At 45.3% G+C, this 27,936-nt stretch overlaps 3 protein-coding genes across 13 annotated transcripts; all 3 read left to right on the forward strand.

Annotated features, from left to right (window-relative positions):
• The first annotated feature begins 2,050 nt into the window (after positions 1-2,050).
• On the forward strand, positions 2,051-5,777 carry LOC119302415 (HVA22-like protein i). Of its 5 annotated transcripts, none has more exons than XM_037579452.1 (5): positions 2,741-2,802; positions 4,528-4,602; positions 4,699-4,750; positions 5,066-5,186; positions 5,299-5,777. In XM_037579452.1, exons 3-5 carry the CDS (start codon positions 4,731-4,733, stop codon positions 5,521-5,523), a joined length of 366 nt encoding a protein of 121 aa, XP_037435349.1. In that variant the 5' UTR covers positions 2,741-2,802; positions 4,528-4,602; positions 4,699-4,730; the 3' UTR covers positions 5,524-5,777. The 5 variants fall into 5 exon arrangements, with proteins under 5 accessions (XP_037435347.1, XP_037435348.1, XP_037435349.1 ...); XM_037579454.1 differs by having other exon boundaries at positions 2,745-2,806; XM_037579450.1 differs by lacking the exon at positions 4,699-4,750 and having other exon boundaries at positions 2,051-2,802.
• A 4,263-nt stretch (positions 5,778-10,040) lies between these two features.
• LOC119302416 lies at positions 10,041-16,141 on the forward strand. Its single transcript, XM_037579456.1, has 3 exons — positions 10,041-14,943; positions 15,430-15,707; positions 15,995-16,141. The coding sequence occupies exon 1, from the start codon at positions 11,158-11,160 to the stop codon at positions 12,151-12,153; it is 996 nt and encodes a 331-aa protein (XP_037435353.1). The 5' UTR covers positions 10,041-11,157; the 3' UTR covers positions 12,154-14,943; positions 15,430-15,707; positions 15,995-16,141.
• A 4,764-nt stretch (positions 16,142-20,905) lies between these two features.
• On the forward strand, positions 20,906-27,733 carry LOC119302417. 7 transcript variants are annotated; one of them, XR_005147571.1, is made up of 7 exons: positions 20,906-21,244; positions 21,564-21,730; positions 22,597-22,663; positions 22,751-23,280; positions 23,739-23,795; positions 24,166-24,384; positions 25,129-27,733. XR_005147571.1 is itself a non-coding variant. In XM_037579458.1 (7 exons), exons 1-6 carry the CDS (start codon positions 21,242-21,244, stop codon positions 24,258-24,260), a joined length of 387 nt encoding a protein of 128 aa, XP_037435355.1. In that variant the 5' UTR covers positions 20,906-21,241; the 3' UTR covers positions 24,261-24,384; positions 25,129-27,733. The 7 variants fall into 7 exon arrangements, 2 of the variants coding, with proteins under 2 accessions (XP_037435355.1, XP_037435354.1); XR_005147570.1 differs by having other exon boundaries at positions 22,751-22,861; positions 23,217-23,280; positions 23,739-24,384; XR_005147569.1 differs by having other exon boundaries at positions 22,751-22,788; positions 23,217-23,280; positions 23,739-24,384.
• Positions 27,734-27,936: the final 203 nt, after the last annotated feature.

Here is a 27,936-nt window from a genome sequence, read left to right on the forward strand (position 1 = left end):
AACTATCCAATGATGGTGAAAGGCGATTCAGCAGTTGTTGACACAACATTACTACCATTTATGAGAAGCAACTATATCTATACCTCGGACATTGGTATGGTTCCCTAACGTGGCTATCATAATATGCATCCTGATATAGGCCACTTTAGCCTGGATGATCAGTCCCGCGTTGGTCTCGAGATTGACAATAGATGGCCTGTCCCAGAGGCTTTCCTATGGTTCAAAGCAAGCATTTCCAACACCGAGGATTGGTTGAGCTAAAGTTCATTTCATTGCTTGTTATTTGTTGTGTGATGAAAACTTTAGCATTTACTAGAATATTTTGTGGGAACTAATCTATAATCCAACATGTATCCTCGTTGTCGTTGTGTGTTGATGAATTGTTGTATGTAATGAATGGTACATTTGCATATGCATGTCACAAACTCAATTTATGAATGGTTTTCGACTCACTTCTGGGAGTGTGAGTACCGTAGTAGTATAGCCAGCATCCGTTTATATGAAGTTGCCACATCACATAGAGCCAACCTAATATTGGAGTATGCTAGCACAATAGTTAGTTCTAGTTAGATCAACTAGAGCTAGGTGTTGCACAGAGGCCGAGAAATATGGTGATAGCGTGACTGCGTGAGGTGGGCTTGTACGTAGTATGATGTAGGTACAGGGCTTGTCGTGTTTCCTACTCCTCTGGTCTAAATGTGGAGAAGATTTAGTCAAGTTCTTCCTCCTTTTACCGACACGTGGAACACCCAGTATCCAGGTAGTGTCATGCAAGAAAATGGAGTGCTAGTTGAAGCCACATGATGTGCATCTTGGGTTAAACTGTAAATATAATCTTACTCTTGAGTAACTCCAAAAGTGGCCACCAAAGATCTTTATTGGATTTTTTTTCATCACCAGCACGTCGAGGTGAAAGATGTGCAGGTTCAGTGGGTCATCTTATGTTTTCACAGACATATGGGACCGCATGTGAGCAAACAGTCGATGGGCTCCACGCGTCTGCTAGCTGGCTGAGAAGAGAGAGAGGAGGGCTGAGCACGGACTTCAGAAAATTTCGTGACAATGTGAGTAGTACTAGTGGTGTATCGTTTTCTTGGAGAGATAATGTGTTCGCTCTGCGTAACCAGCACCTCGATATAGTGGGGTGGCATGGGCCATAACTAGCATTCACGTCTAGCAGTATGGCACACGCCACCCACACGAGTCCTATCGACACCAATTTTCTTGGAGTCCGTGTTACAGCCATCTCTTCTCCCTCCTATTTTGTCAGCCATCACGCGGTGGGCGGGGTGGGGGTTTTCAGATAGTCGGTTTGCTCAACTGCGGTCCCACTTGTAAGTGAATATGTAAGACAACACGCATTCCCCCTTGAGTGGCGTGCCGGACCAACCGTGTGGGGGTGCGACACGAACACGGCAGGTTTTTCCTTTTGAACTTGTGACTTGTAAAATTTGGTTCTGCTTCATGGCGCGGCCGATAGATAGAAATAACGATATTCTCTAGAGTAATGAGAATTTTGGTTTTAGCGCGGTTTATGCATGGAGTACGTACGAAAATTATGAAGTTGATGTAAATGGTTAGATAATTATTAGTAGTACAATATACTACTACATGGATTTGACGAAAAGATAAAGATACATACGGATCCATCAACGACATCCTCACGTCCTAGTGCGCCGGGTCACCAACCGACGTGTGAGGAGGAACGGCGTTGGCGACGAACTCAACGTGCTTCTGAACAATGCCGTCCAAGGTTGCCATGTGGTTCAAAAAGTCCAGTGTCCTAACGTCCTCTTCTTGCACGTAGTAGTCCTTGTGGACGATTTGCGTGTAGACGTGAGTGATTATGTCGATGGTGTTTTGTTGCACCAAGCGCTGCGCGGCGAGCGTGACCTCGAGATGAACATTTTCCGACGCGATGGCGGGCAGTCCACTACTTGAAAAAAGCTTATACACAGACGCTTACTAGTAGCACGGGTTTATGCAGCGAGGTGTAAAAACTCGCGCTACTAGTAAGTACTGGGCTTTTTAACAACCTGAAATCCCCATCTCGTCCAAATCGAGCTCCCCTCCTCGCTGCCGCCGCCCCACGAATCTGCACACACACTCCACATTCTTCGCCAATTCCCCAAACCCACCGCCGCCGCGCCGCTCTCCTCTAACCCAACCACGCCGGCGGTGGCCCCCCCTCCCCCAAGCACCGGCGACCTCCTCGTCCTCCAGCGCCGAACTCCAACCTTCTCCTTCTCTCCCAAGCGAAGGGAAAGAGGGAAGGCCCCAGATCGGGCGAGGCCAGATCCACGGCGGCATCGGCGCGCCATCGTCGACCTAGGCTGCGACCACCATGGTCGCCGTCGTCGTCTCCTCCATGGAGGTCCGACCCGCCAGGATCAAGCCGCGGCCTGAGCCTGCCATGGGGAATCCGCCCCGATTGCAGCGTGTAGGCAGGCACTGTAGGAAGAGGAAGAGGGAGGAGGGAGGGGGACGGGGGAGGGCAGCGCCCGTAGCCGCGTGCACGTGGCCGTGGCGCCGGAGTGGCGGAGGAGGGGTAGGGCGGTGCTCGTCGCGGCGGCCTCGACAGGCAACTACGTGGTGCCACCTTCCTCCAACACCGGCCGCCTCGTGCTGCGGCTGCTGGCAGTGGCGCAGCGAGTCTCCCACCTTACCACCACCGCTGCTTGCCGTCCGTCCCTCCTTCCGTCCATGGCGGCGGCGACCTCCGGCGTCAGCAGGCTCAGCGCGGTGGCAGGCAACAACAACGGCGACGTCGGCCTCCAAGACTCCTGGCCTCTGTTGGAATATGTAGGTACCCATTCCTTCCCCTTCCCCTTCACTTGATGCCCGCTCTATTCAAATCTGTTTCATCCTCTGTTACAACTTGTTTGCTCTCTATTTTTTGGATATGTGCTAGTCTGTATGAATGTATAATTGGTACGTAGCTCAAAACAAAACTTGCAAATGGTTCAATACATTTACAGGCACCACCGGGATGGCATGATTGAACGTAAAAAGCAAATACCATGACTAACGAAACTGAAAAATTAAACACTTTCTTCCTCGTCCTGGGTGAAAACCATGTGAGTGCTTGCACGATGCATCAAACGTAGTATCTGAAACAGATTATCCTCCTGCCTGCCTGCCTGCAAGTGGATGTTTTGTAATGGCACTGCACGCCGTCTCAGACGGCTGTCGCCGGTGGCGAGGTTAAATATTCTTCTTGTGATTGGCCCGAGACAGTGTTTGATGGCTGAAGATTGCACGTGCTTGTGTTGGTAACTTAACTGTCCTTTTAGCTATATACAGAAGTATGAGAAGTTAAGTTGCCAGTTAGACTTCTTTGCATACACATAGCGTATGTATGATGTTTAAGAAAGGTCAACCGGTATGCTCGCCACTATGATTTTCTCATACTTCTGACGCTTCTGTAGTTTTCTCTGTCAGCATTGATCTGTGATTAAAGTTTAGTTTCATAAAATGAAACTTATCGTGTACTTGTACAAACTAGCCAGTAATTTTTCTAGCAGCATTGTTTTCGGCCAAGGACCTGAAAAGAGTTTTGGCTTTGCAAGGGTGGTCATGTTTCTAAACAGCTGAAACATCCTCCTTAACTTGTTTCTGCATTACTGCCAGAGAAGTAGTATCTGTAAACAACGTTTTTGCTGCATTTTTATACCTATGTATGGGTCATCCTACATTCTCAAGTAAATGAGGTTTGTGTTCCTGAACAAACGTCGGCAGTTTTGATGGAGCTGACGGTATTTTGTCGCTGGACATGCATCCATCTTACTCAATGTCAGAATGGACATGAAAGAATCAGCAGTTAAGTTTGTGATCTGCTGTGGAGCTCTACTAAATTAGTATTTTTGAAGGAAATATTAGTGGCATTTACATGTATAAGATACTTGCATCTTGCTAATCTAGTATTTTTTTGAGTGTGCGAGAGATTGTCGTTAATTCAATATCAGGATACTATTCATCATTGTTTCCGATCATTAAAATGTGGGCAGGTGGCTAAGAAGAAGAATAGCACTGTAGCAAGTTTGATGGGCACACTTGCTATATCTTCCATGAGTGTTATTTCGCCAGAAAAAAAGTGTTGTAATTGGAAGGAACTGATGCTTGCACCTCATCTGATCTGGAATAACTATAATCCTTTGTCTTCTCCTGACATTCTCCTTGATCCCATCTTGTTCACGCGTAGAGGGGGGGGGGGGGGTCTGGGACTTGAACCCACCCCACCATACTTTTGTTTGTCCAAATTGAGACGACGTACTTTTTTCTTGAAAAGGAATGCTAACTTCAGATCAATTTGATATAGATTTTGAGCTCGCCCATCCTATTTTCTGTCACTGTCTAGATTAGACGATGCAGATATGGTTGAGCTCAAGGTTAACGGAGACAGAAATTGTCAGGTCTAACTACCGGATTCAGTTTTCTGTTTACTTTTTGAGAATAGTATATTTATTATCATTAGTACAGACCTGCTCTACAAGTACTTATCTCTTTCTGGATCATCCTTTTAAGCAGTTTCGGGCATTGTCTCATCAATTTTACCGAACTCCTGAACACCATAGATTTGTGCGGCAACAGGTGGTCAATCAGGTTAGTATTGTGAATTCAGGCATTCCATCCCCTCTCATAGTAAATTAAGTGTTATTTTAACACTGACCACCTTGCATAAACACCGGTGCAACACAGCCGTATGTACAAGAAGCAGAGCGCATCAGTTCATGCTCGAGCCCCGAAGAAGGTAGCAATGTTTGGGTTTTCCTCAAGGATGTTGGACACTATTTACATTATGTTAGATGCAGATAATGTTGTTGATTTACGAGAATTATTTATTTACCTAGTGGATCCCCAATTATATATTTGTCCCTATCAATGCAAATGTTGAGCCATGTTCCACTTTTACTGCTCTACATTATATTTTCACTGCCTGAAGGGGTTAGTATGCTCCTTATCTTTTTCACTGATTGTCTTTTTCATCGACATGCACCGCATTATTTTTCCGTGTCATTCTTCTGAAGAATCTGAAGTTTCTGAACCTTTGTTGGTAATGCTGTAGGGTTCTGGTGGCGATGTCGACGGTCGTCGAGAGGTTCGTGGACTGGATGGTGTCGTGGCTGCTGATGTACGGAGAGGCGAAGCTGCTGCTCGTCATCTACCTCTGGCACCCCAGCACACGGGTAAGCAGTCGATCAGACACCCCGAGCCCGAGAGATGATCAACATTTCAGATAGACTTGATTTGGTATGTGGTCAATTCTGAATCTGACTCTTAATGGTGTTCGGATTTCAGGGTGCGGGGCATGTGTACGATGGCTTCCTCCATCTGTTGGTGGCGTTACACGAGGCCGACATCGACCGGGGCCTGCTTGAGCTGATGGCTAGGGCGAGGGACGTGACGACGTCACAACTCAAGGCGGTGGCTGCCATCGGTCAAGTGTGGCTAGTCGAGGCTGCCCGCTGTGTTTCGTTGCAGTTGCAGGCCGCGAGATCAGGCCGGGAAGGCGCCACGCATTGACGAGTGAGCCAATTTTTGGATCGGACCATAACAACGTGTCTCAATCTCTGACCTCTAGAAGTAGTGGTAAAGTTTTGAATTTGCATGGCAAGAACCACTTACGTAGGTAGGTGACACACACAACATTATGTTTACACTCTTACTTGTGTAAAAGATATGAATTATATACGAGTTGCCTCTACAATGAGGAACTGTGATAGTAGATACTGCAATTGTGTGATAGAATGGAATTGATTGATTTTATTTTATTTTAATTTTCAATAAGTTAGTAGTAGGATGGGAAAAAACTGCTCGTTACTAGTATTTAGGATACTAGTAGCATTGGTAGTATGGACACACTATTACTATTTCGTTACTAGTAGCGCGGGTACGAAATAGAGTAGCATGGGTGGCACACGCTACTACTAACAAAGTTAGTAGTAGCGCGGGTTTAATCCGTGCTACTACTAACTATTAGCTGTAGCGCGATGCTGGTTGCGCGGGTACCCGCGCAGCTAGGAGCCATTTTACCCATGCTGCTAGTAGCCTTTTTATTAGTAGTGGTCGTAGGGTCACCAGTGCGTCGAAGAGGTTGTCACTATAGAGGCTGTTGAGGGTGTCACTATAGAGGCTGTTGAGGGTGGCGGGCATCGCAGAGCCTGGGCACGTGGGCTGGAGGCATACGTCAAGGTCGTTCATGAGCTTCTTGAGAATGGTGAATTTGTCGAGGAAGCCGACGAGGACCTCGACCTCGTCAAACAAGGAGATGAAGTTGTCGTCCAAGAGGCCTCTCGCCCTGGCGGCCTCAAGCATGACTTGAACCTCGACAAACAAGGAGACGAAGTTGCCGTCCAGGAGGCCTCTCGCCCTGGCGGCCTCAAGCACGACTTGGAGATGTTCCTCCGTGTCGGGCCGCAGGCCGCGTCATGGACCATCTGGCATAGCCGGCTGATGCTCGCGCTCATCGTCTCCATGGGTCTAGCTTCTAGTCAACTGATCTTGCGATTGGAGTGATCACTTTTGCCCTTGGTTAGGGTGCGTAGGTGCGTATGATTTCGTATAGATTGGATTGGCGGGGAGCCTATATATGAGAAGTGCAGACTGCGTTGCATACTTGCATTCACATGTGTGTTGGCCATCTACTCCTCGGCTCTCCCTCCGTGCCGGTGCAATATAGTCATCTCACTGAGACCAAGTTGGGGCAAAACGAGAGAACTTTGATGTTTATTGATTTATTGGCCCCCTTTGTATTTTGCGTCAAGTTTTTATCTTTGATTTAACTAATAAAATGTTAATGCATGTAACAAAAAATGTCATGCTATAGTCTCAATTCATTGAATGCATAAGCACCCCATGTCTCCTATTGGGTGATTTCTTTTTTCGTGGCAAAAAAGGGAATGAGGTGGGTAGTTAATGTACTGTGCCTAAAAGTTTTCAAATTATTTAGTTTTCGTAACGTGACTAATGCACCAGTACAGAGGGAGTACAATAATAGTCTTTGATTGCAAATTTTTTTGGTAGCTTACCAAGCTGAGCGCTCGGTGAGTACAATAGTAGTTTGATTGATGAGACTTAAGATTTGAGCCATCTACCGGAAGGGAGAGTGTATAATATCATCGGAAACTACATTCAAAACTGAATAAAACAATACTCCATGTATTTATTTACAGAGGGAGTAGTATATTTTTATTGACATGCATTACTGGATATTGCTAGTCAAATACTAAATCCAAACTGATGTGGCAGTACTACTAAACGGTGGTGCTAGACTAGTAGTAGTACTACCAATGTAGTACTAGTATTGTACTACCCGCTGGTCAAATTACTCCTCACAGTGAAGTGACAAGACCCTGCGCCGGAGATGAAACCTAAGTGTAGGCGCCGTGTTCGGCATACCAAAGTCAGCCTCATCGTGTGCAGTCACTATCATCATGGCTCTATAGCTAACTTACTTACAACTAGCCATGTTCGACCTGCGTTGCCACGGGTATCTCTACTCTTTTCTTACAGAGTATGAGTAAGATGCCCGTGCATTGCACGGAACACCAAGATTGGGGGTGGATGGCGCCAGCAGCGGCCATCGCGCCAGATTGTTCCATGGCCTTCTAGATATGGTGGGGAGGAGATAAGGCTGATTGTGAGAGACAAGGAGTTGTTTGTAAATAGGGAACAAGTGTGGGCATCTTTTTGCAAAACTGCAGAAGTTTGCTTTGTATGCGTCAGATCTAGATCCGACGGCTATTGGTGAAAGATGACAGGCACACCATCATCACCAACTCAGGGCCTCTTTGATTCACAGGATTTTGAAAGTGCAGGAATAGGACACGGCAATATTACAAGTTTCAAACTGATATTACAAATGTTAGGAGTAATGTTGCACTACAAAGAGGGAATTATTAGGAAGTTTCTGTAAGAACTTCCGTTACATTAGGTGGATGCAACATTACCGTACAAACTAAAATCCACCGCCCTGACAAGTCACTAATGGGCAAATAAATTTTTGAGTCTCTGGCGACTTGATGTTTCAGAAACCAATTCAGCTTCCGCGGAGACTTTGTCATTTAGGCTTAGATGCTTGCGGTGATCAGCACGCCATTCATTGTTACGCCAGAGAATGTCAAACCTCATTACCTTGAGCACACTTGCCTCCAGAACAAAGAACCTGGCCAATTTAATTTCAGATGTGCTGTCTCGGTAGTCGATCAAATCGATTTCTGTATGAAGATCAAGGCATTCGATGAAATTGTTATAGTGTAGCACATTTTTCACTTTCGGGTCTTTTTATCTACAAAACGAGAGAACATATTAGAGCAGCTGGCTATATAAGATTGTCGTGTCATCAAGAGGTACCAATATCATTCGCCCATACGATAGGGTTGGCCGGCTAGTGTATTTTCTCTCTCTCTCTCTCTCCCCTCTCACTTACCTAGGATCATGTGAAGAGCTTGGGCATTTGTTGCCTTCCACTATGTGGCCATTGCCATATTTCTCAAAAGTATGCCACATAATATGCATCGATGTCAAATCAAAAGATTTTGGCACCGCTCTAGTGATGTGAGAGAGTTGGCACCGCTGTGCACACAGACCCACATGTATAAATAAATCAATCAAACCAACTACACCAACCTCTCACTCTCCCAAATAAGTGTTTTTATTGCCTCGGTCCTCTTCCTCTCCCACGCAAGTGTTTTTTCATTGCATGAGTTAATTTGGCACCGGAGCAAAGTAGGTGATCCGGATTGGGGCACCAGGTGAGCAATGGAGGGGCATCGATGCCAAATGCATCACAAGTGAATTTGGCACGTGTTTTGGCCTACATAGTGGAGGGCTGTTATAGCCCACTTTTGTACTACCTCGTATTTAGTGTAAAATTTTGACCATAGATTTACCTAAGAAAATGCCAATGCATGTCACCAAAAATTATATAATTTCAAATTATGTTCAAATACGAATCCAACGATATATTTTTTAGTGACATGCATTAACATTTTGTCAGTTACATCTATGGTCAAATTTTGATAGTACTACAAAATAGGAAGAGTAAACCAGGACGGAGGTAGTACTTGCTCTTAGGGTAACCATAGAGTTACTAGTCTAAGTTACTTGCCACTATGACTAGCCTAGGCTACTAGTAGTACAACAAGAAACGATGCAGGTGATCACGTGAGAAAAAAAACTAAAAACATTTCTTTCGCTGCAGTGTGTACATGCAATTTTGAACACTACACTTGTCATCGTAATTTGAGAAAATTACGAAAAAATTGAGCTATGTTGTGATTACCGTTTACTAATAGGAAAGAAGTTTCACCTCGATGAGTAGCTTCTCCGTGCACGGAAAGCATGTAAGAAATCCAACAACTTGATCCAGATTGGGACCGATAGATTTTATTGCCAAGATCCTCACTGTGCACACAGACTGGGTCAAGCTTGTGTGAATCATTTTTTGGATGACTGTCGTAAATACATCAAGAAGAAATTTAAAAATGTGAATTTTAAGAAGACAGAGAAGAAGATGAGTGTTGTACCTGAACGATTACGGATCCAATAAAGAATTCGAAGAATTTGGCAGATACACCAACGTTGTCAATTTCGGCGTGTCAATAACCCTGATTTTTGTTGGACCTTCTAGATCAAATACAAGCAATCTCTCAAGGAAAGGCACATTCTCAATGACCATAACATGGAACAGCTGGAGTGATCTCTTCCCAATTGATGTCTTGTTGCAGGGCCAACAAGACACATAACTCCATCGGAGATTCGTCAAGGCGATGTGGAGGCTAATAAATCCGTGGATCTGCCGAAGACTTAGGTACTCGAGCGCAGTACAGTTGTGGAGCAGGTGCTCCACAGCCTTCTTCGATATGCCAACGTCGAAGAGGTCGAACTGCTTGAGTTGAGGGATAAGAAGGGCGGGCGTGGCATTAATCTGTAGAAAATAGCAGGAGCTGAAGCTCGCGCGGCGCAGTGTTGGCATGAGGCGGAGCGCGGACGGCGGCAGATAGCGACATCGTCCAGCTTCAAACCTGAGCTCCTCGAGCTGATCTAGGGCGGGGGATAAGAACCACCCATCGAACTTGGCTTGGACCTTGCAGTTGGTACTGAACATGCGGATGTCAAGGTGTCTGGCTGGCCTAGAGTGCGATTAAAGGATCTTGGAGACTGCGGCCATGCGTTTGCAATCCCTATCGCAGAGGCAGCTATCGACGGTGAGGTTTAGGGGAACGCGGCGCCAGAGGGGGCGCCACTGCCGGGAGAGCAGGGTGGACCGCACGGCAGATTTGGTGGGGAGGAGGCCGATGATGACGAGGAGCATGTCGCTCGGAAGTCTGCTGATGGAGTCCAGGCTCGTTGGATGCGGGTTGGCTCAAGCCGCCTCTGCTTGTTGGCTGCCTTGCCATCCATCTCAGCCGGCGGCGACGCCGGTGTACACATGTGTTGTGTTTGGGTCATGATAATTTGGTATCCATAACCAAGAAAAGTCACCACCCACTTCCTGCCTACAAGGTGTTCGATGAAATGTCGAGCTACCAGGAGTTGTTCACCGGCGGCGTTCTCCACATCACAGTGCACCATGTGTACTACCATTCACTGAGGAGACGTTGTAGCAAGTGTTTACAGTGTATGGTGTGGTGAAGATATCCCTGTTCCAGAGAATCAACCGTGTGTGGGCGGTGGTTCAACTTCGATCAAGATGTGGGGCAGAGTGGACTCTCGCTATGCATGGCCGGTGCATCTATGAGCATGCATGCCTCCTCGAAAGTCACGACGTGTCATCGGAGTACAACCTGTGCTTGTGCTCGCTGCTCGAGCAGAAGCAGACAGAAACCATGGTCAAGTACATGCCGGCGTTCTCGGAATGTGTACCTCGCGTGTTGGATCTCAACCCCAACCTGAGCATCAAGAGCTTCGTCCACCAGTACATCGAGGGTTTGCGGGAAGATATCCAATATTTTATGTGGTCACGATCACCATCAAGCATCACCGGTGCTTCATCGATCCCTAGCCCGGATAAGGGAGGATGAAATCATGTAGGAGGCTACGATGGCTGCAGAGAGACTTGACGACGACCATGGAGTTCACACCCTCATGCTCGCGGGCGCCTTCCCTGATCTCGGTGCCTGAGTGGAGTGCGGTGCAGACCATGATGTCATCGCCATGGACAACAATAGCCCTACTATACCGATGCCTATCACATGTTCGACAGAGTGCCCGAGTGGTAACGCCACCGTCAACATCTGTCCTGAGACCACAGCCTTCGTTGTGTGCGAAGAGACCATCGACATTGAAGCCATCAGTGTTGTTGCACCATCACCTGTTGTGAGCTTGATTGTTGGTCTAGCATATGCTTATGTGGAGGTGCCCCTCGTCATGGGGAGTGTGGCCCCATTCTCGACAGCTCCTCCAAAGGCCGCGCTAACCTCATCAAAGCAACAAGGACAAATGCTACGTCCAATACCATGGCCATCATTTAAATGGCATTCGAAATCAACCAATCCTCAAGATCCACGTCCGGTAACTGGTATATTTGGGAAACCATCTACATGTCAACCGCATGAGGATCTCAATTGTTGTGTTGCTAGTTTGGTCTTGCATCGGACTAGTTCTTCAGATGGACATTATTTACAAGTACTTCCTGCACTAAAAAGTTTCTGGTGTGAGTTCTATTATATTGGAGGGCCCGGTGGTCATTGGCAGTACCAATATGCATATCTGCAGCAGTGCCGTTCATCTCATCGATCAAATTATCTGAAGCGCATGAGCGCTAGTGATGTCACATTGATTTTGAAACAGAAAGCACAAGGTTTGTTAAGTGGCATTCTAGTGGAATATGTGAGTAATAAAACTGGTGGAGTTGGCTATTTCTTGCAAACTTATGACCAAAGATATGATTCCAATGGAAGGCTGTCACCTGCAGTGGCATTTTCTACTGCCAACATAGTACTTCTCCCAAGGGATACAACTTGCTTGCAAAATTGGCCACCACCTCTGTATGGTATAGAATATGGTGGTACCTTCAAATACAACACTAAAAGAATGATATGGTTTCCTATCCTCGTAAATCAAGTCCATTTGATTTGGAAGTCACCATGGCTCCCCCCCGAGCAAGGGCAGAAAAATGGAGTTGTAGAAATGTTTGGTATACTTATTTAAAGAGCGCAGGCTAATGCAGAGGTTAGAGAAGGTATCCATTGCAAATCTCTAAACGACAATTTCTAGCAACTGGAAAAGTGAGGCTCGGTTCAACAAGATCGAGGTTCTAGCAGACCCTGGGTGGAATCCTGGAGTGAAGGGTTGTCAGTTATTATTTGCGGTACATCCGACTTCAGACTTGACTGAGTTGAAACCATGGCCCAATCCATGGATGAGTAAAAGCAGTGGAGGCGTAATGAACAAACTACAACATGATGGCTTTTAGATGCCTAATCTGGTTCATGTCTTAGTTTGGAGGAAGGCTGGGGCAAGCAATATCTTCAACAATTACACTGAAAAGCACTTGATGATGGTTGTCCTCGAGCTTCATAGAGTAGCGGCTGGGTGTTATTCACATGTCGTAAATCTGGAACTGGCAATCCTGAAGTTGTATGAAATGGTGAGTGTCAGTCCGAACATAACCCCAAGAACATGGGATCCTCAAACTCTACTTTTTGGTTATGTGCTTCGCATACACCTCCCTTTCCTGGGTGTATGTGTTGGCCGTGAGGGGACCCATGACAGGACAAGCTTTCTTCTCTTGGTATTTGAGCTGATACACCATAGAGGATATGGAATTTCATTTCCCTCAATTGTTGTTTATCAGTTCCTGAGTGCCCTTTATGTGGTTCAACACATGAGTGGGATGATGCTTGATTTTTCAAAAGATTGGTTGTATTTACACTTCCTGGAGTCACATATCAGATGGTTGTCACATCTTACAACATTTCTACCTTGTGTTGACATAAAAGTTCAGCCCAGAGAGGTGTATTCAATTGTTGGAGTCACATCACTATATGCAAAAGGAAATGAAGTATTTACTAGAGGACCTCACCACATTATTCACTTTCACTTTCCATGGAAGATATTTGTTGTAGTGCATATCCTTACCAGCTTATCTAACTTCCTTGAGGGCAACACTGAGAAATTGTTGATTGCTCCTCTATATTATTCTGAACACCTCCAATTGGTACCTGCATGGGAAATCATTAATGGTTTCAAGTGTATTCAATGACATATTCTTCTGTCGGTGGTCACCAACATTTTTGATACTTCGTACAATCCTTGTGTTGTTCCAATGAGAGAATGTGTTCCTAGATATTGGGACTATAGTGTTCTCGTCACATTTTCTATTGGTCTGCATGCCGATGCAAGTAGACAGATGTTAGTGCTCATGGATATATGGTATGTTCATTACCTTGGTACTCTGATCCAGTGGATCGTGTGCTTGTCTGTTCCCGTGGTGAGATGCTCTCTTGGTCATGGATCGGATTTTACTATCTTAGGAACTATGTCCACGGCGTTGTCAGCTGAAAAGGAACCACAATTAAACTATTTTTGCCAATTCTTGTGTGGGCTAAGGCTGTAGGATCCGGGCATTAGGAGTGCAACTAAAACTGGTACAAAGCAGTTTGGTATTCACAACAACTCCTCTTCACCATATGCCGCTGCAGATTCTATTGGTCATGGACTTGAGCTTTCTGCTGCACCATAGTGGGATCTTAGAATTGTGAATCTTCATAGTCGGGAAACGATTAAGACAAGGATCAAGTTTGGACATAGAAGTTCAAAGGTTGGTTATGATGTTGGATGTCTATCAGACAAGAGAGATACAAAGCTCCGTCGGCCATGGGACCCAGGTGGTTTTTCTGTTCTTTGGTACCGCCTCACCGGCTGGAGGTCAAGCCGTGTTTTAAGGGGGCGAGAATGTCATGCCCCAAGGGCCATGACCCTCTTCTTATCCAGGGCCTTCCCAATGGAATGGGTTTGGCCCAGCTACGCAAATAGGCAGAAGGCTTATAAAGGAGGAGAAGCTAGACAGAGGAGGCAACGAACGATTGAAACGTCTGAAGCATCTCATCCTCATCCTCTTGCTCTTGTTCCTCACCTTCCTGCTATCTGTATCTCACCCCCTTGTTGCTGATTCTCACCTCAATCTCTTTTCTTGATCCAAAATCGATACTGATCTGGTTGCTCATCCTCTGTATGTGCTTGGGTCGTGACAGATACGGGGCTTCACAGCATCAGGATTGTTGTTCTCCGGACTGGGAGTGGTGCTTCATTGCAGCACAACCTAGTCTTTTTTGTTCATTTTCAGAGCAGCAGCTGTAGGCAGCGGTAAGAAAGTTGTTCTCCAAACTAGGAGTGGTGCTTCATTGCAGCACATACTAGTGGGTTTTTTGTTTATTTTTTCAGAGCAACAATGTTGTTCTCCAGACTGGGTTGTGCCTTCTATTTTCATTTTTCTAGTCATGGGCTTGATTCTACACAACTAGGGAGCGGTGTTTCATTGCAGAACGGACTCTAGTGGTTTTTGTTCATTTTATAGGACTCCTTTTGTCAAAAAATGAGGCTTCCACTTACATGCATGGTGCGCTAGATAATGTGATAATGACTTATTAGTAGCTTTGTTTCACCAGCAGGCCTCTTTTGTATGTTTGCTGCTAGAGGGAAGTCCAGCTCAAGCTGTTGTTGCACAAGATACACAAATACAAATATTTGAAGTCATGTTTAATTGATTATTATCCAGGTTGCTTGGACTGACAATGAGATGTGCTAGTCATTTCAATGCAGTGCAAATTTCCTATTGGCAGTACCACTGACATGCTATACTTTCTATATTTCCACGTATGCTCCACATGTGTTGATGAGATACCCATGAAAGATGATTTTGCCAAGTTGCCCAAGACACTGGTGCAGGGGGCTGCAACATGCTCACCCCTGTTGCCTCTAACAACTATAGTAGTTCAAGTAAGCTTAAACAGTTACATCAGAGCTATGATTCTATGCATTTTCCCTTCAGGAATTCCATGTTTCTTATGTGCATTGGGTTACTTTAAATGTACTACTATTGTAGTATGTTAAGTTGTCAACTTAATGTGTGTTGCACTGTTGTAGTGGTCTGGCAGTTCGGTTAGCCTGCTTAGCACTTACCACTTAATTGGTGACTCTGTACTTTTGAGCAGTTATAGCAAATTTTATTGTGTGAACAGAAATTTACACAGTTTTCTCTACATTTCAAAATAGCAATCATTTTAAAATACCTGCAATCAAACTTGTAAGACTTTGCCAACTAATACAGCTATACACAATTTTGGGGATGTGGCGAGTAATTTTCATGGCTATGTCTATTCTTCATTGAAGTTTATACATGTCCGATGCAGTTTGTTTAGAGAAGTAGGCTTCTTTGTTATTCTTGAAATTTTTGCTGCTAATGAAATGTTCACTCTCATCCAGGATCACAGAGGAATATCAAATGTAGCACCAGTTGACTGTCCACTCTGATCCCGCTATTGGCACCAGAAGTGGACCAATCAGAACAGGGAGCATTGGATAAAACAAGAATCCATGACCACATGAGCAATCTTCGGTTCTCTCTATCACCAACATCATTTTTCAGGCCTATCTGAACTGCAAACTACTTTGCCAATTGGGCTTTGTTGTTAACTTTGGTATTGACTCACAATTACATAGGTTAATACTCTTGCAGCAGAAAGACTGTACACCCTTTGCTGGTGAGTGTTTTTTCTTATCAGCATCTGCGCATTTTTTGTTATCAATGTGCAGTGGCTAATGGATGACATGCATGTAGTTGGGTTTTATATCCATGGTGGTGTTTTTTTGTTTTATTGGTAACATGCAAATGTACTAATGTAGAGGTACTGGTATTTTATCTAGCAATGTTGTTTCATCAAGTAGTGGCCAGTGCAGAGATAGTGTGGTTTTTATCCAATCGGTCTACTGCTGTTGTTGCTTGGTTCATACAACAAATTTTTTTGTGATCTGCGTTTTCTCCTCGCAGAGCCTCAACAATGGATTATGAAGATTCTACTGATCCTTGGATCGGGCGGTGGCGGCGCGCCGATGTCATTCCCTTCTTGAGGGCGCCTGTTGGAAATATGCCCTAGAGGCAATAATAAATTAGTTATTATTATTATATTTCATTGTTCATGATAATCGTTTATTATCCATGCTAGAATTGTATTGATAGGAAACTCAGATACATGTGTGGATACATAGACAACACCATGTTCCTAGTAAGCCTCTAGTTGACTAGCTCGTTGATCAATAGATGGTTACAGTTTCCTGACCATGGACATTGGATGTCGTTAATAACGGAATCACATCATTAGGAGAATGATGTGATGGACAAGACCCAATCCTAAGCCTAGTACAAGATCGTGTAGTTCGTATGCTAAAGCTTTTCTAATGTCAAGTATCATTTCCTTAGACCATGAGATTGTGCAACTCCCGGATACCGTAGGAATGCTTTGGGTGTACCAAACGTCACAACGTAACTGGGTGGCTATAAAGGTTCACTACAGGTATCTCCGAAAGTGTCTGTTGGGTTGGCACGAATCGAGACTGGGATTTGTCACTCCGTGTAAACGGAGAGGTATCTCTGGGCCCACTCGGTAGGACATCATCATAATGTGCACAATGTGATCAAGGAGTTGATCACGGGATAATGTGTTATGGAACGAGTAAAGAGACTTGCCAGTAATGAGATTGAACAAGGTATCGGGATACCGACGATCGAATCTCGGGCAAGTATCGTACCGATGGACAAAGGGAACTGTATACGGGATTGATTGAATCCTTGACATCGTGGTTTATCCGATGAGATCATCGTGGAGCATGTGGGAGCCAACATGGGTATCCAGATCCCGCTGTTGGTTATTGACCGGAGAGTTGTCTCGGCCATGTCTGCATGACTCCCGAACCCGTAGGGTCTACACACTTAAGGTTCGATGACGCTAGGGTTATAGGGAAAGTATGTGCGTGGTCACCGAATGTTGTTCGGAGTCCCGGATGAGATCCCGAACGTCACGAGGAGTTCCGGAATGGTCCGGAGGTAAAGATTTATATATGGGAAGTCATCATATGGTCACCGGAATAATTCGGAGGTTACCGGTATTGTACCGGGACCACTGGAGGGGTTCCGGGGGTCCACCGGGAGGGTCCACCTGCCCCAGAGGGCCCTATGGGTTGTGTGTGGAGAGGGACTAGCCCCTTAGTGGGCTGGGCGCCTCCCCCTAGGGCCCATGCGCCTAGGGTTTGGGGGAACCCTAAAGGCGGGGCGCCCCCCTTGCCTTGCGGGGCAAGGCAACCCCCCTGGCCGCCGCCCCCTCCTCAGATTGGATCTGAGGGGGCCGGCCCCCCTCTTCCTTACCCCTATATATATGTGGGGGGTGGGAGGGCAGCCGCACCCAAGTTCTGGCGCAGCCCTCCCCCTCTCCCAAGTCCTCCTCTTCTCCCGCGGTGCTTGGCGAAGCCCTGCAGGATTGCCACGCTCCTCCTTCACCACCATGCCATCGTGCTGCTGCTGGATGGAGTCTTCCCCAACCTCTCCTTCTCCCCTTACTGGATCAAGGCGTAGGAGACGTCACCGGGCTGCACGTGTGTTGAACGCGGAGGCGCCGTGGTTCGACGCTTAGATCGAAATCAACCGCGATCTGAATCGCTACGAGTACAACTCCTTCATCCGCATTCTTGCAACGCTTCCGCTTAGCGATCTACAAGGGTATGTAGATGCACTCCCCTTCCCCTCGTTGCTAGATTACTCCATAGATTGATCTTGGTGATGCGTAGAAAATTTTAAATTTCTGCTACGATCCCCAACATCGCCGCCTTCGAGCGCATGGATTGTCATATGTAGCTTCATCTCCGCGTGGTAGTGCTAGGGATGGTGTTGCTGCGCTCAGCGCCTTTGTATCTTGTCCTGGGTGTGTGCGTGTGTTGCAGTGGCGTGGCGTGTGTTTGTACTGGATGCTGGTTGATTGGTGCTTTATATATAAAGCGGGGTGAAAGCCTTTTTCGGTTATAACAAGCCATGTTGCGACCTCGATCCAGACACGCTGGGAGAACCTGCATTGGAAGAGAAGGTGTGCCGCAGTTTCCTGGACTTGCTTGCAAAGCGGGCAGAGGTTGCAGTTCGTCCATCCACGACGGTGCAATCGATCGGCCGTCCAAACTCTGTTTTGAATTATCAATCAAGCAAAATATTTGCATTTTGGAGGGGGCCAACCCTTCCAAACAGTAGCAGGCATGATGATTATCGTGTGTCTCGCAAACTGTGCCATATAGGCAGTCGATGCCGAGTATTCTCCATGGGACGTGAAATTGCATAGGATAGAATCATGCACATCATTGTAACAAAGGATAGCTTCTCCCGAAGCAAGGCAAACTCCTGAATATGCTCCATGGTAAGCCCATGGTGGGTATCTTGTGAAATTTTGTTCTGCAGGGGCTGCAGATGTACGATATGGACAAATACATTGTCCGACTAGAGGTGGATTCTGAAGCAGCGCTGCTACTTCAAGGATGAGTCTGGCATTCGCCTGCTGGATCTTGCATAAGGTATCAATAAAATTAGTTGTAGCAATCCACGAATTCATGTTGTTAAGCATCACAGAAACAGAAACATCTTATAGTTTTGTGGTGCCTAGGCTTTATTATTGGAAGCAGGGTACTCCATGTAGTTCTTTGGCCCCATCTATGCTTTATTGATATATATGCATCGAGTAAAAGTTCTTCATTTTTGGCTGATGGTTCATTGGTTCTTGGATTTATTATTAGAGTCTTTTATCTTCATACTCCCTTCTTTTTAGTTTATAGGGCTCAATCCAAAAATCTCACCAACCAAGGTAGATGATAAGTGGTGGAATAATTTTGGTAGTTTGCAAAAGTACTCAATTAATACGCTCGTTTTTCTCAAACAATTGTGTTTAACAATGCATTAATTACAATGCATGCCCGCGTGACCAATCAATAATTAAGAATTTTAACATGCATTGATGATTTTTCTATTAATCCTCTCATGCAGTGATTTAATGCACCTCGATATCTCAGCGTGTGATAGAAAGCAATAGAAATGAGACCTACAAAATGGGAAAACAAACGTTTTGAGATAAACCTATAAACCGAAAAGGAGGTACTCCCCCCGTTTCAGTTTACAAGTCCTGTGTGTATACCTAGGTTGCCAATTTTATCACTGTAATACAAACTATATAACACAAAAATTATACCGTTTGAAAATAGAACATCTGAAGTTTATAGTGGTATGTTTTTTTGTAATATATGATTTATATTAGGTTGGTTAAATTGACGACCTAGTGATACGCGCACGCCTTATAAACTGAGAGAGAGTGGGTAGTATATACATATGACCGAGAATGCCTAGGTATGCGACACCAAATTATGCATTAATTAAAATGCATGCATGCGTAACCAATCAATAACAAAGAATGTTTACATGTATTGGTGATTTTTTACCTCTCATGCAGTGATTTAATGCACTTCGATATCTCAGGTGTGATGGAAAGCAATAAAAATAAGACTTATAAAATGAGAAAACAAAAGTTTTGAGATAAGCTCTATAAACCGAGAAGGAGATAGTATATACATAGGACCGAGAATGCCTAGGTATGCGACACCAAATTTAGTTTGACTTTGTCTACACCTTTGTTAATTTTTCTTGGAATTTAGAGCATCTACAGCCGGATTTGGTAAATCTGGCCCCTCAAACGCCAGCGTACGCGCCACTAACCGGGCACTTCTCAAAAAATAAAATCCACATTCAGATACCTCAATTGCCATATCTCAAATCCATACAAACTCATGCGACTACATCGACGCACACGCATTACTAGGCTACTCCATCACACTACACTAAATATGCCATCAGACTACCAAATTTTGGCATGTTTGACTATGATGGAGTTCATCCACGGCTGCTCTTGCCCTTCCCGGCGCCCTTGCAGTCCTTCTTGTAGAAATACCGGTCGAAAACGCAGTACAGATCGAGTCGAATTTGCTCGTCGCCGGAGCTATCCTCATCGTCGCTGTCCTCCTTCTCCTTCGGTGGCAGTTCGACCATGGGGCAGACCGCCCGGTTCTTCTCACGTGCGAGGGCACGCGTGTTCCTCTGCTGCCGTTTTTTCACAATGTGGGCACGGATTGCTTCCTCCTTTGTGGCCGCCCGCGCCGCCGCATCAGCCGCCTCCGCCGCCATTTCCGTCGCGAGACGGGCCGCCGCCTTGGCGGCCCTTATCCTCTCCTTCCCACGGCGGCCACCCGTTCCCGGGGGGACTCATACTCTACCCGGCTGGTGATGGGCAGGTGTTCCGGCCAGGACCACAAGGTCCAGCACCAGAGGACCCGAGCGCCCGGTGAGCCAACGCTATGGCGTTGCGGCGGACGAATCCGTCCGTCGGCCGGGCACTGTCCTTCTAGGAGCGGCGGAGTGCAATGCGGACTGCCATTGCCTCCTCCAACCTACATGATACGACACCCTAGTCAACGGATTCGGACTGGTCGGAGCCTAATCCACTGCCTGCCATGGTGGAGAAGGTCGCAAACTGCCGGAGGTAAGCTCATGTGGTGGAGGGGAGTGGAGTGAAGTGGCTTGGGTTTGGCCTGGAGAGAGGATGAAGACGAATATAAATGGGTCAGGTGGGCCAACATGAGCCGGGTCACATCATAAATGGGGTCAGGTGGGCCAACATGAGCCGGGTTCGATGTGACGGACGTGCCCGGACGCTTTATATTTATCTTATATTTGGGCTGAATATGAAAGATGCATGTTCAGTCTGAGTGTTTGAGGACCGTTTGAGAGACCAGTCTGCGTCTAAATTTCGTGTGCGGGCAGCGATCGAGCAGCCTGCCCGGGCATTTGAGACTCCACCAGTGCGGCCTGCCCGGGCATTTGAGACTCCACCGGTGCAGCTCCACCCCTTTCTCCCCCATCTATCCCCAACACCTCCTCTCCGTTCTCATCCTATGTTCGCCCCTGCGGCTAACCCTAGCCGCCAACTCGTGTTGCGAGCACTGAGGATGGGAGCGGGGCGGCCGCCTCACGGGGTGGAGCGGCTGGGGCGTCACCACTTGGGTGCAGAAGCAGTGGCAGCGGTGGCGCTGTGCTGTGGCGGAGGAGAAGGATAGCGATGTGGTGGTTCGAGCCTGGAGAGTAGCGCTGTCCTATATTGAGGTGGACTCCGATGAGAAGCGCCTAAACAAGCTTGGTTACAAGGAAGAGCTCCGGAGGGAGATGGTACGTACATTATCATTTCCTTCATATATTTCTACCCTGCAAATTGGCTTTGTATTGCTCTGTATGTCATATTTGTGGCAAAGAGAATTAGGCACTTGCGGATTGCATCCACTTGTATTTTCTGATGAGATATGAGATCTGGTTACGTTGCGTGTTTTAGTAAAATTGTGGCAACAGTGGCTATTTTCTTCGCCTGTAGAAGCTTGATGCGATTGTGCATGACCAGCTTGCGAATTGCGTTTTGTTTTGCCAATCGTATTTTTCTGGTTTCTCAAGAGATGGAGATCTTTTGTTGCATGTGCTGCAAACGCTGTTCAAGACGCTGGCCATCACTTTCTCCAAGATGACGATCTTCACTGGGATCACGTCTTTGTACGGTAGCATCCTCCAATTCGTGAGGCCGGCCAGCCTCGTGCGGGGCTGGGTCATCGTCTCCTTCTTCACCTGGTTCATCGGTGTCGTCATGTTGGGGATTTCTCCTTCCCTGTAAGCACACACCTTCCTAGAACTTGCCAGATTCAAGAATCAACCCTATCTGTGATTGAAATTTGGTGCTCTGTTTTCCGTTGCTTATAACATTCAGTTTGGTTTGGTCCATCTCAGTCAAAATGATGCCATTGATATACATAATTCTTGCAATTTAGTTCTGACTCTCGAGTGGCAATATATGTGCGACAATTACTGAATCTTGAATGTACTGTTTTCTTGTATTTGTGATGCATGAATGTGTCATATTAAGTGGAAAAGACTCATGGTTTCTGATCACGGCTGGTGTGCTCTGTTTTAAACTTTTTTTTATTTTTTGTTTGACAACAGACAACTGGTTCCCTATATTTCTGGGCAACTCATCTTGCTGCCCGGTCTGGGGTCAGCGTTGCTTGCTTGCTTTTCTCCCATAGCCCCATAGATGAGTGTCGACGCCGTCTTAGCCTTGGCTATCAGATGCGTCGACGTTGTCATCGCCTGTGCCGCGGACCAGTTAGTGGACGCTGATGCTTTGGCGAATCTGATGCGGCAGTAGTACCAAGTCTGCTCCAAGTCACGGGTGCAGTAACTACCCGTTTTTTCAATCTTCCTCCTCATGCTTGTGCGTTGGGATGCACCTTTTGCCTAACCGGTGACTTGAAACTTATTTGGGGATGGAAGTAGCAAACTGATGCAGATAGTTTCATAGTTTTGGCGTACTTAGTGTCAAATCTGGTTTGACTGCCTCAAATTTTAAAAGAGGCAACCACAGAGCTCTTCTTCTGTTTTTTTATTTAATATGTGTCTGATTGACCTGCTTGGTTGTGGCTTATACAACTTTCTATTCTCCATTAACCCTTTGATTTATGTATGTTGATCTTTCTCAGTTCTTTGAACCTCTAACTACTGAAGCTGAAAATGAGGGTCACGATTGTTTGTATGCAACAGTTCAGGGTACGTTTCATGACATGCTTGCATCTTGTTTGAAGCTTCCTATGTGCCTTGCTAACACAACTGAACATTGCTCCTTTTCACTTACAGTAGCAAAGTCCTGGTGCTGCATGAACCGTAACATTCAGGTTAGCAGGGAAAAAAATCAGTGTTTGAGACCACATGGCAGGTTAAATGACGAGCTAAATATTCATCTTACATGTACTAAACCATCCTTATTGATTGCAAACATGTAAACTTTGCACTAGTGTTTTTATACATAATGGGGAAAGTGGGATCCCTTGTCTTCAGGTCATTAATTTTTACCTTGAATTGTTAAAGGAGAGGGGAATAAAAAAACCCAAAAGGTTCTCTAAATGCAGCTTCTTCAATACATTTTCTTGACAGTTGATGGACGGATCCAGTAGGCCTTGGTAGTGCCAAGCGTGTTTGAATCCACTATTGCTAAGCGTGTTTGAAACCACTATTGCTTGAGTCATTCTTCCGGTCTCTCATTGGTACGTGGGCCGTACCCCACATAACATTATGTTTCTTTGATAAATTTACTGATGTGCAGGTCGGACCATTCCGAGAATCAGACCTACCAATATGAGAGGTTAAATGCAAGAAACGAGAATAAGGTGAATACGCTGACAGCTGTTTCACGCTTTCCTTTGATAGTTTTGTGGTATTTTTTCCCATTCACTCCTTGTGAAAATGAAATCTGTTATTTGAACTAAAATTCATATCCGCATCTACCATTATACTTATCATCGTGCAACATTATGGGGACAAATGCAAAAGTTGTTTCTGTTTTTCATCCATCTCTACGTTTTCTAAATAATATTTTTTTTCTTAGCATAAACAACAGAGAAGCCCTCTGCACTGAACAAAAAAATGTATTGAGTTAAAACCTATATCTGCCAAATACAAATAATTGTCACCAAATCATGTACGCTGCTTGGATTTTATTTACCGAGAAGATCGTCATTGTTGTGTATACACTTCGTCATTTTTTTCATTGATATTGGCTGCAAATGTTTGACATGAATTAAGATTTCTAATATGTATTCCATTGATGTTTTTTTAACATTTTCAGGAAGTAGCTTTCTTTGATGACGAAGATACAAAACCCGCTGAATCCGTTGATGTCAAGGTGGCTAATAAACGGCAAATTGGTAACACGATAAGTGATAATAATTTTGCCTACTAACATTTCATCACTATATGTTTTAAAATAGTGACCAATCATAAAATGTAGTAGTAATTTACATTGTTGGATAGATAGGTACTATGAGGGTCGATAGGTATTACAAGTGGTGGTGGATGAAGGGGCAAGTATCACTAGAAATGGAGTTGCACATGAGAACTATTTTCATAGATTTTGTTAAAGTTATTAAAATGTGTATGGTAAGACAAGATGGGACTTTTGAACGACAATAGTGCTAGAGAATGGGTGGATCAAGAGAATGAAAGTGGAGGAAAAGTAAAGGTAGGGAGAAATATGACACTTTGTCTTCTTGTAGGAGGAGGATGGTTACCGATGCTGGACGACTACCAGGGAAGAAAGAAGCGGAATAGAGAGTTGTTATTGCTCATTATAATGACGACCTATTGTTAGACCATGCGTCGCTGCTCCCGCTAAACTGTGCTTCTCTTTTGACAGCAGAGAAGTCTCAAGGTGGAAGGTTGGGGCCGAGAAGCACTAAGTTCTGTGTTGGCTTATATACTGCTAGCTATCAAAGGTATTTTCATATTGGCTGCATTTTGGGGAGCCCGGACTGTCTAAACGGTTGAGGGAACTCACTGGGCGCCCTTTTGAGGTCTGAAAATGTCCATATGTGAGGGAGAAATGATGTTCGGCCTTGGAGACAACCTTAATAATTTGTTTGTTTCATTTATATGCATTGTAGCCCAACCTCTTGTTGTCTTTCTCCTCCACTGCCGCCCCTCCGCATCGCTGCCGCCTCCATCAGACTAATCGAGCGTGCCCTGGTCGAGGGCCCCGAATCATGGGACAATAGCGCAGACCGCCGCAATGGCATGGCGGCGTAACCCCAGGGACAGGCGTGGCGCTATTGCGGCCAGCGAGTAGCGCTGCAAGGGCGTGGAGGCAATTGTGTAACCCCAGCGCAGGGCGTGGCGGCGTTGCATCGAAGATTCGTTCTTGATTTGATTTGGCGGTGTTGTCTTGGAGTGGCGAGGGGGGCTTTCGATTGGGGAGATGGGTCGAACTCCAATCTGGTGCGGTCGCATATGGCCACGTCCGAGTTTTCTTTCGTTTTGCTAGCCTAATCTCGGGTTGAAGGGAAGGGATGCGTTTCACTGACTGTAGATCGTGAAATGGTAGAGAGATAGACTGAGTCTGCTCAGTAACAACAAATAAACCAACTTCATGCACATTTTTGGTCAAGCAGTCTGACAGTTGAGTCGTCCATGGGTAACTGCATCTGATTTTTGTTGGAACTCTGGGTGAATTGCTTTTGCAGATTTGACAATTGAGATGCTAGAGAACACAAGAACCGGGTGCTATCAGCGACTGACGGCTGGCGAGCAGTTGAGGTAGCCAGGAACCATCCTTGAGAAAAGATTGGTGCTGGAATACAGTGGAAGGAGCCTCTGTCGCGGGGATGACGATCAGGTGACTGGTGTGGGAAATGGCAGCTCTCAGTCAATGCAGGATGGCATGATAAAAGAAGTTGTTAGCACCGAGCCACCGACAGATGAGCAGATGGATTTCGTTATCCGGGTGATAGCACAGACGAGCAGATGGATTTCATTATCCGGGTGATAGCAAGGAAGCTGAAGAGCATGATGGACAAGGGACAGACGGAAAAGAGTTGCAGGATGGACAAGGGATGAATGAAAAGGAGTAGGAGGAAGCAAGTTATAACAAATATGGATCTGGTGCATCAGAGAATAACATTGCTGGAACACATATTACTGCAAGCCTTACATCTTCTTTCAAAAAGGTAAAATTTATTAGAGAAGACCAATCTATTGGTTGACAAAGACGATCAAGCCCTTTCCCCTTCTAAAGGAGGTGGTATATTACTGGAAGTCTGTGAATCCCCTTCTAAGCGGGTAAATTAGTGGAAGACTATGTATCATGGGTACATACCTGACATGTCTGGGTCATCTTATTTAAATGTAGGACACAAAATTAACCTAGGAACTAACCTTGTTCCAGCACATCTATATTACTACTACTCAGTATCTAACCTTTTGTGTGTGGGAAAACTCAGGATGTAAACTGATACTTCGTATGAAGGTAAAATATTTGTGCACTGAATGAACTGAGAATAGAGGTGATATTATTTTTTGTAAAAATCTAAGTTTTTCGATGACTTCTCCCAAAGACACCGCAGCCATCTTAATAGGAAAACTTGATCAGACTTACCCAGAGTATGCTATTCTCTCTCTAACAATAATTAATTTTTGTAAGGAGACATTACCGGGATGTAAGGAGACTTGCCCATGGTATGTTTTCTCTCTCTCTAACAATAATTATCTTGTGTACTACTTAGATAACTTGTTAAATGTTTTGTACTGCTCGATCACACATATCATATTTATGTGGTAAGAAAGGAATTGTTAGCTGAAACAAATAATGTTGTGTGTTGGTGTCATGTAGGTGACGGCAATGGATGTCATGTAGAAACTACATATTGTGTGTTGGATATTTGTTTTCTGAATTTAACTCTTTGTTGATAACTTCTCTTTTTATTTGTGAAGAATTTCTTCACATCCTGTATCATGAGCAAATTATTTTGAGATATATAAATATATTTTCTAGACGTGGAATATATTTCAAGATCTATGATAGAAACTGCTAGAGCATCTTCGACAATTGGATTTTTTCAGTTACTCTTTTTACGGGTTTTGTAAGCTCTGTTGATAGTGATGGTGAGTTAGGCTCATTCGGAGGTAAATACAGAAAACTGAGATAAGATACTATCACTTGCTTTTATGGGTATTGGTTAGGGTTATGGTTTTTATGTGACTGATTAGGAGGGTGCAAATTGGGACAACTTGCTTTCAACCATCTGAATGTTGTGATACATGACTGCGAAAGGATTGGATACACCACATACATCAGGTAAACAACATGTACCCATCTGATTACCACATACATCAGGTAAACAACATGTACCTATCTGATTTCACACTTGCACACATGCCATACGCTATTGTCCCATTTTAAAAATATGTTTCTTCACAACCTGGTTGACACCAATGCGCTCAAGTCACTTTATTTAGTCGAAACACAACTGAAGAGAAGAACATGATTTTTCCATAAGTACAACCCCAAGCATGTATATTAATGACTGGCGTTATTGAAATTATTTACATAGAAGATGGGCAACTATCTTATAATCAGTATCTAATTTTCTTGATTTATAATTTATCTTATTAATCTCTGTGGTCGAGCTTCTAGCCCCCCCCTTCTTTCTCCGGATGAAAGTCTTGCCTTTTGGTAGGACGACGGAGGCGCTCTCGCGTCTCGGTCCTCCCTCGAGGCGCCGTTCAAGGGGTGGTTGGGGGCTGTGGTCCTGGTGCGTGCTGGTGGGTGGCGGCGGTGCTCGGCTCCTCCCCTCATTCCCGGTGTTGGTGGTGGCGTGTTGGTCCTTTCACAACTTTCAGCAGCTCCTCGCCTTGTTTGCTGATTGGTTGCCGGTGGTGGGGGTCCGCCTGTTGGAACGGTCTGGACGAAGGGGAGATAGTTGTCTTCCCTCCGGCAGTGGCCCGAGGCGGCGGGTGGCAGAGTCAATGTTTTCGTTCAAGCTGTCTGGATCTTCACATCCACGCCAATTGATGTCGTCAGGTGGCTTCGGCCCTGCTGTTCTGGCTGGGCGAGACCTCCGGCAGCTTGATCGCAATTTCTCCTGGTGCTTTGTTCGTGCTGCCCCTGGGCGTAGTGAATTTGGCTTGTAATTTTTCAGTTTTTGGCAAGTCTTTGCCTTTGTAATCAGCACCACAGTATCCTAGCTGGTTGATGACTTTATTAACTTGAAGTCAGACCTCCGTGCCTTTTCTCTACAAAAAAATTCCCTCACATTCCATTCTTAAGTAATAATAAATTTCTTGAGGTCATCACTCAGTTGCAGAAAGACATTGAGCTTCTGCAGGTGTGGGTTTTACACCTTGTCAGCAGTACTTTTAGTATGGTTCTGCATTACTTGACTACATTTTTTTTACAAAACCACCTGTTTAATTTAGCATTAGTAAGGTAACCATGTATTCCTGGCGGGCAAAGATCAGCCATTTGATAAATGTGTAGTAGTGCTTGATTGAAT

The sequence above is a fragment of the Triticum dicoccoides genome, chromosome 5A (genome assembly GCF_002162155.2).
Source record: "Triticum dicoccoides isolate Atlit2015 ecotype Zavitan chromosome 5A, WEW_v2.0, whole genome shotgun sequence".
NCBI classification, from domain to species: Eukaryota; Viridiplantae; Streptophyta; class Magnoliopsida; order Poales; family Poaceae; genus Triticum; species Triticum dicoccoides.

Excerpts from the sequence above, each read along its gene's own strand:
- LOC119302415 (XM_037579450.1), top strand. The coding sequence starts at position 2,345 with ATGGTCGCCGTCGTCGTCTCCTCCATGGAGGTCCGACCCGCCAGGATC. Across the intron at positions 2,803-4,527 it reads CCTGGCCTCTGTTGGAATAT|TTTCGGGCATTGTCTCATCA; the intron begins GTAGGTACCCAT and ends CCTTTTAAGCAG. Across the intron at positions 5,187-5,298 it reads TCTGGCACCCCAGCACACGG|GGTGCGGGGCATGTGTACGA; the intron begins GTAAGCAGTCGA and ends TTCGGATTTCAG.
- LOC119302416 (XM_037579456.1), top strand. The coding sequence starts at position 11,158 with ATGGACAACAATAGCCCTACTATACCGATGCCTATCACATGTTCGACA.
- LOC119302417 (XM_037579457.1), top strand. Across the intron at positions 23,281-23,738 it reads ATGCAAGAAACGAGAATAAG|GAAGTAGCTTTCTTTGATGA; the intron begins GTGAATACGCTG and ends TAACATTTTCAG. Across the intron at positions 23,818-24,165 it reads GGCTAATAAACGGCAAATTG|GAGGAGGATGGTTACCGATG; the intron begins GTAACACGATAA and ends GTCTTCTTGTAG.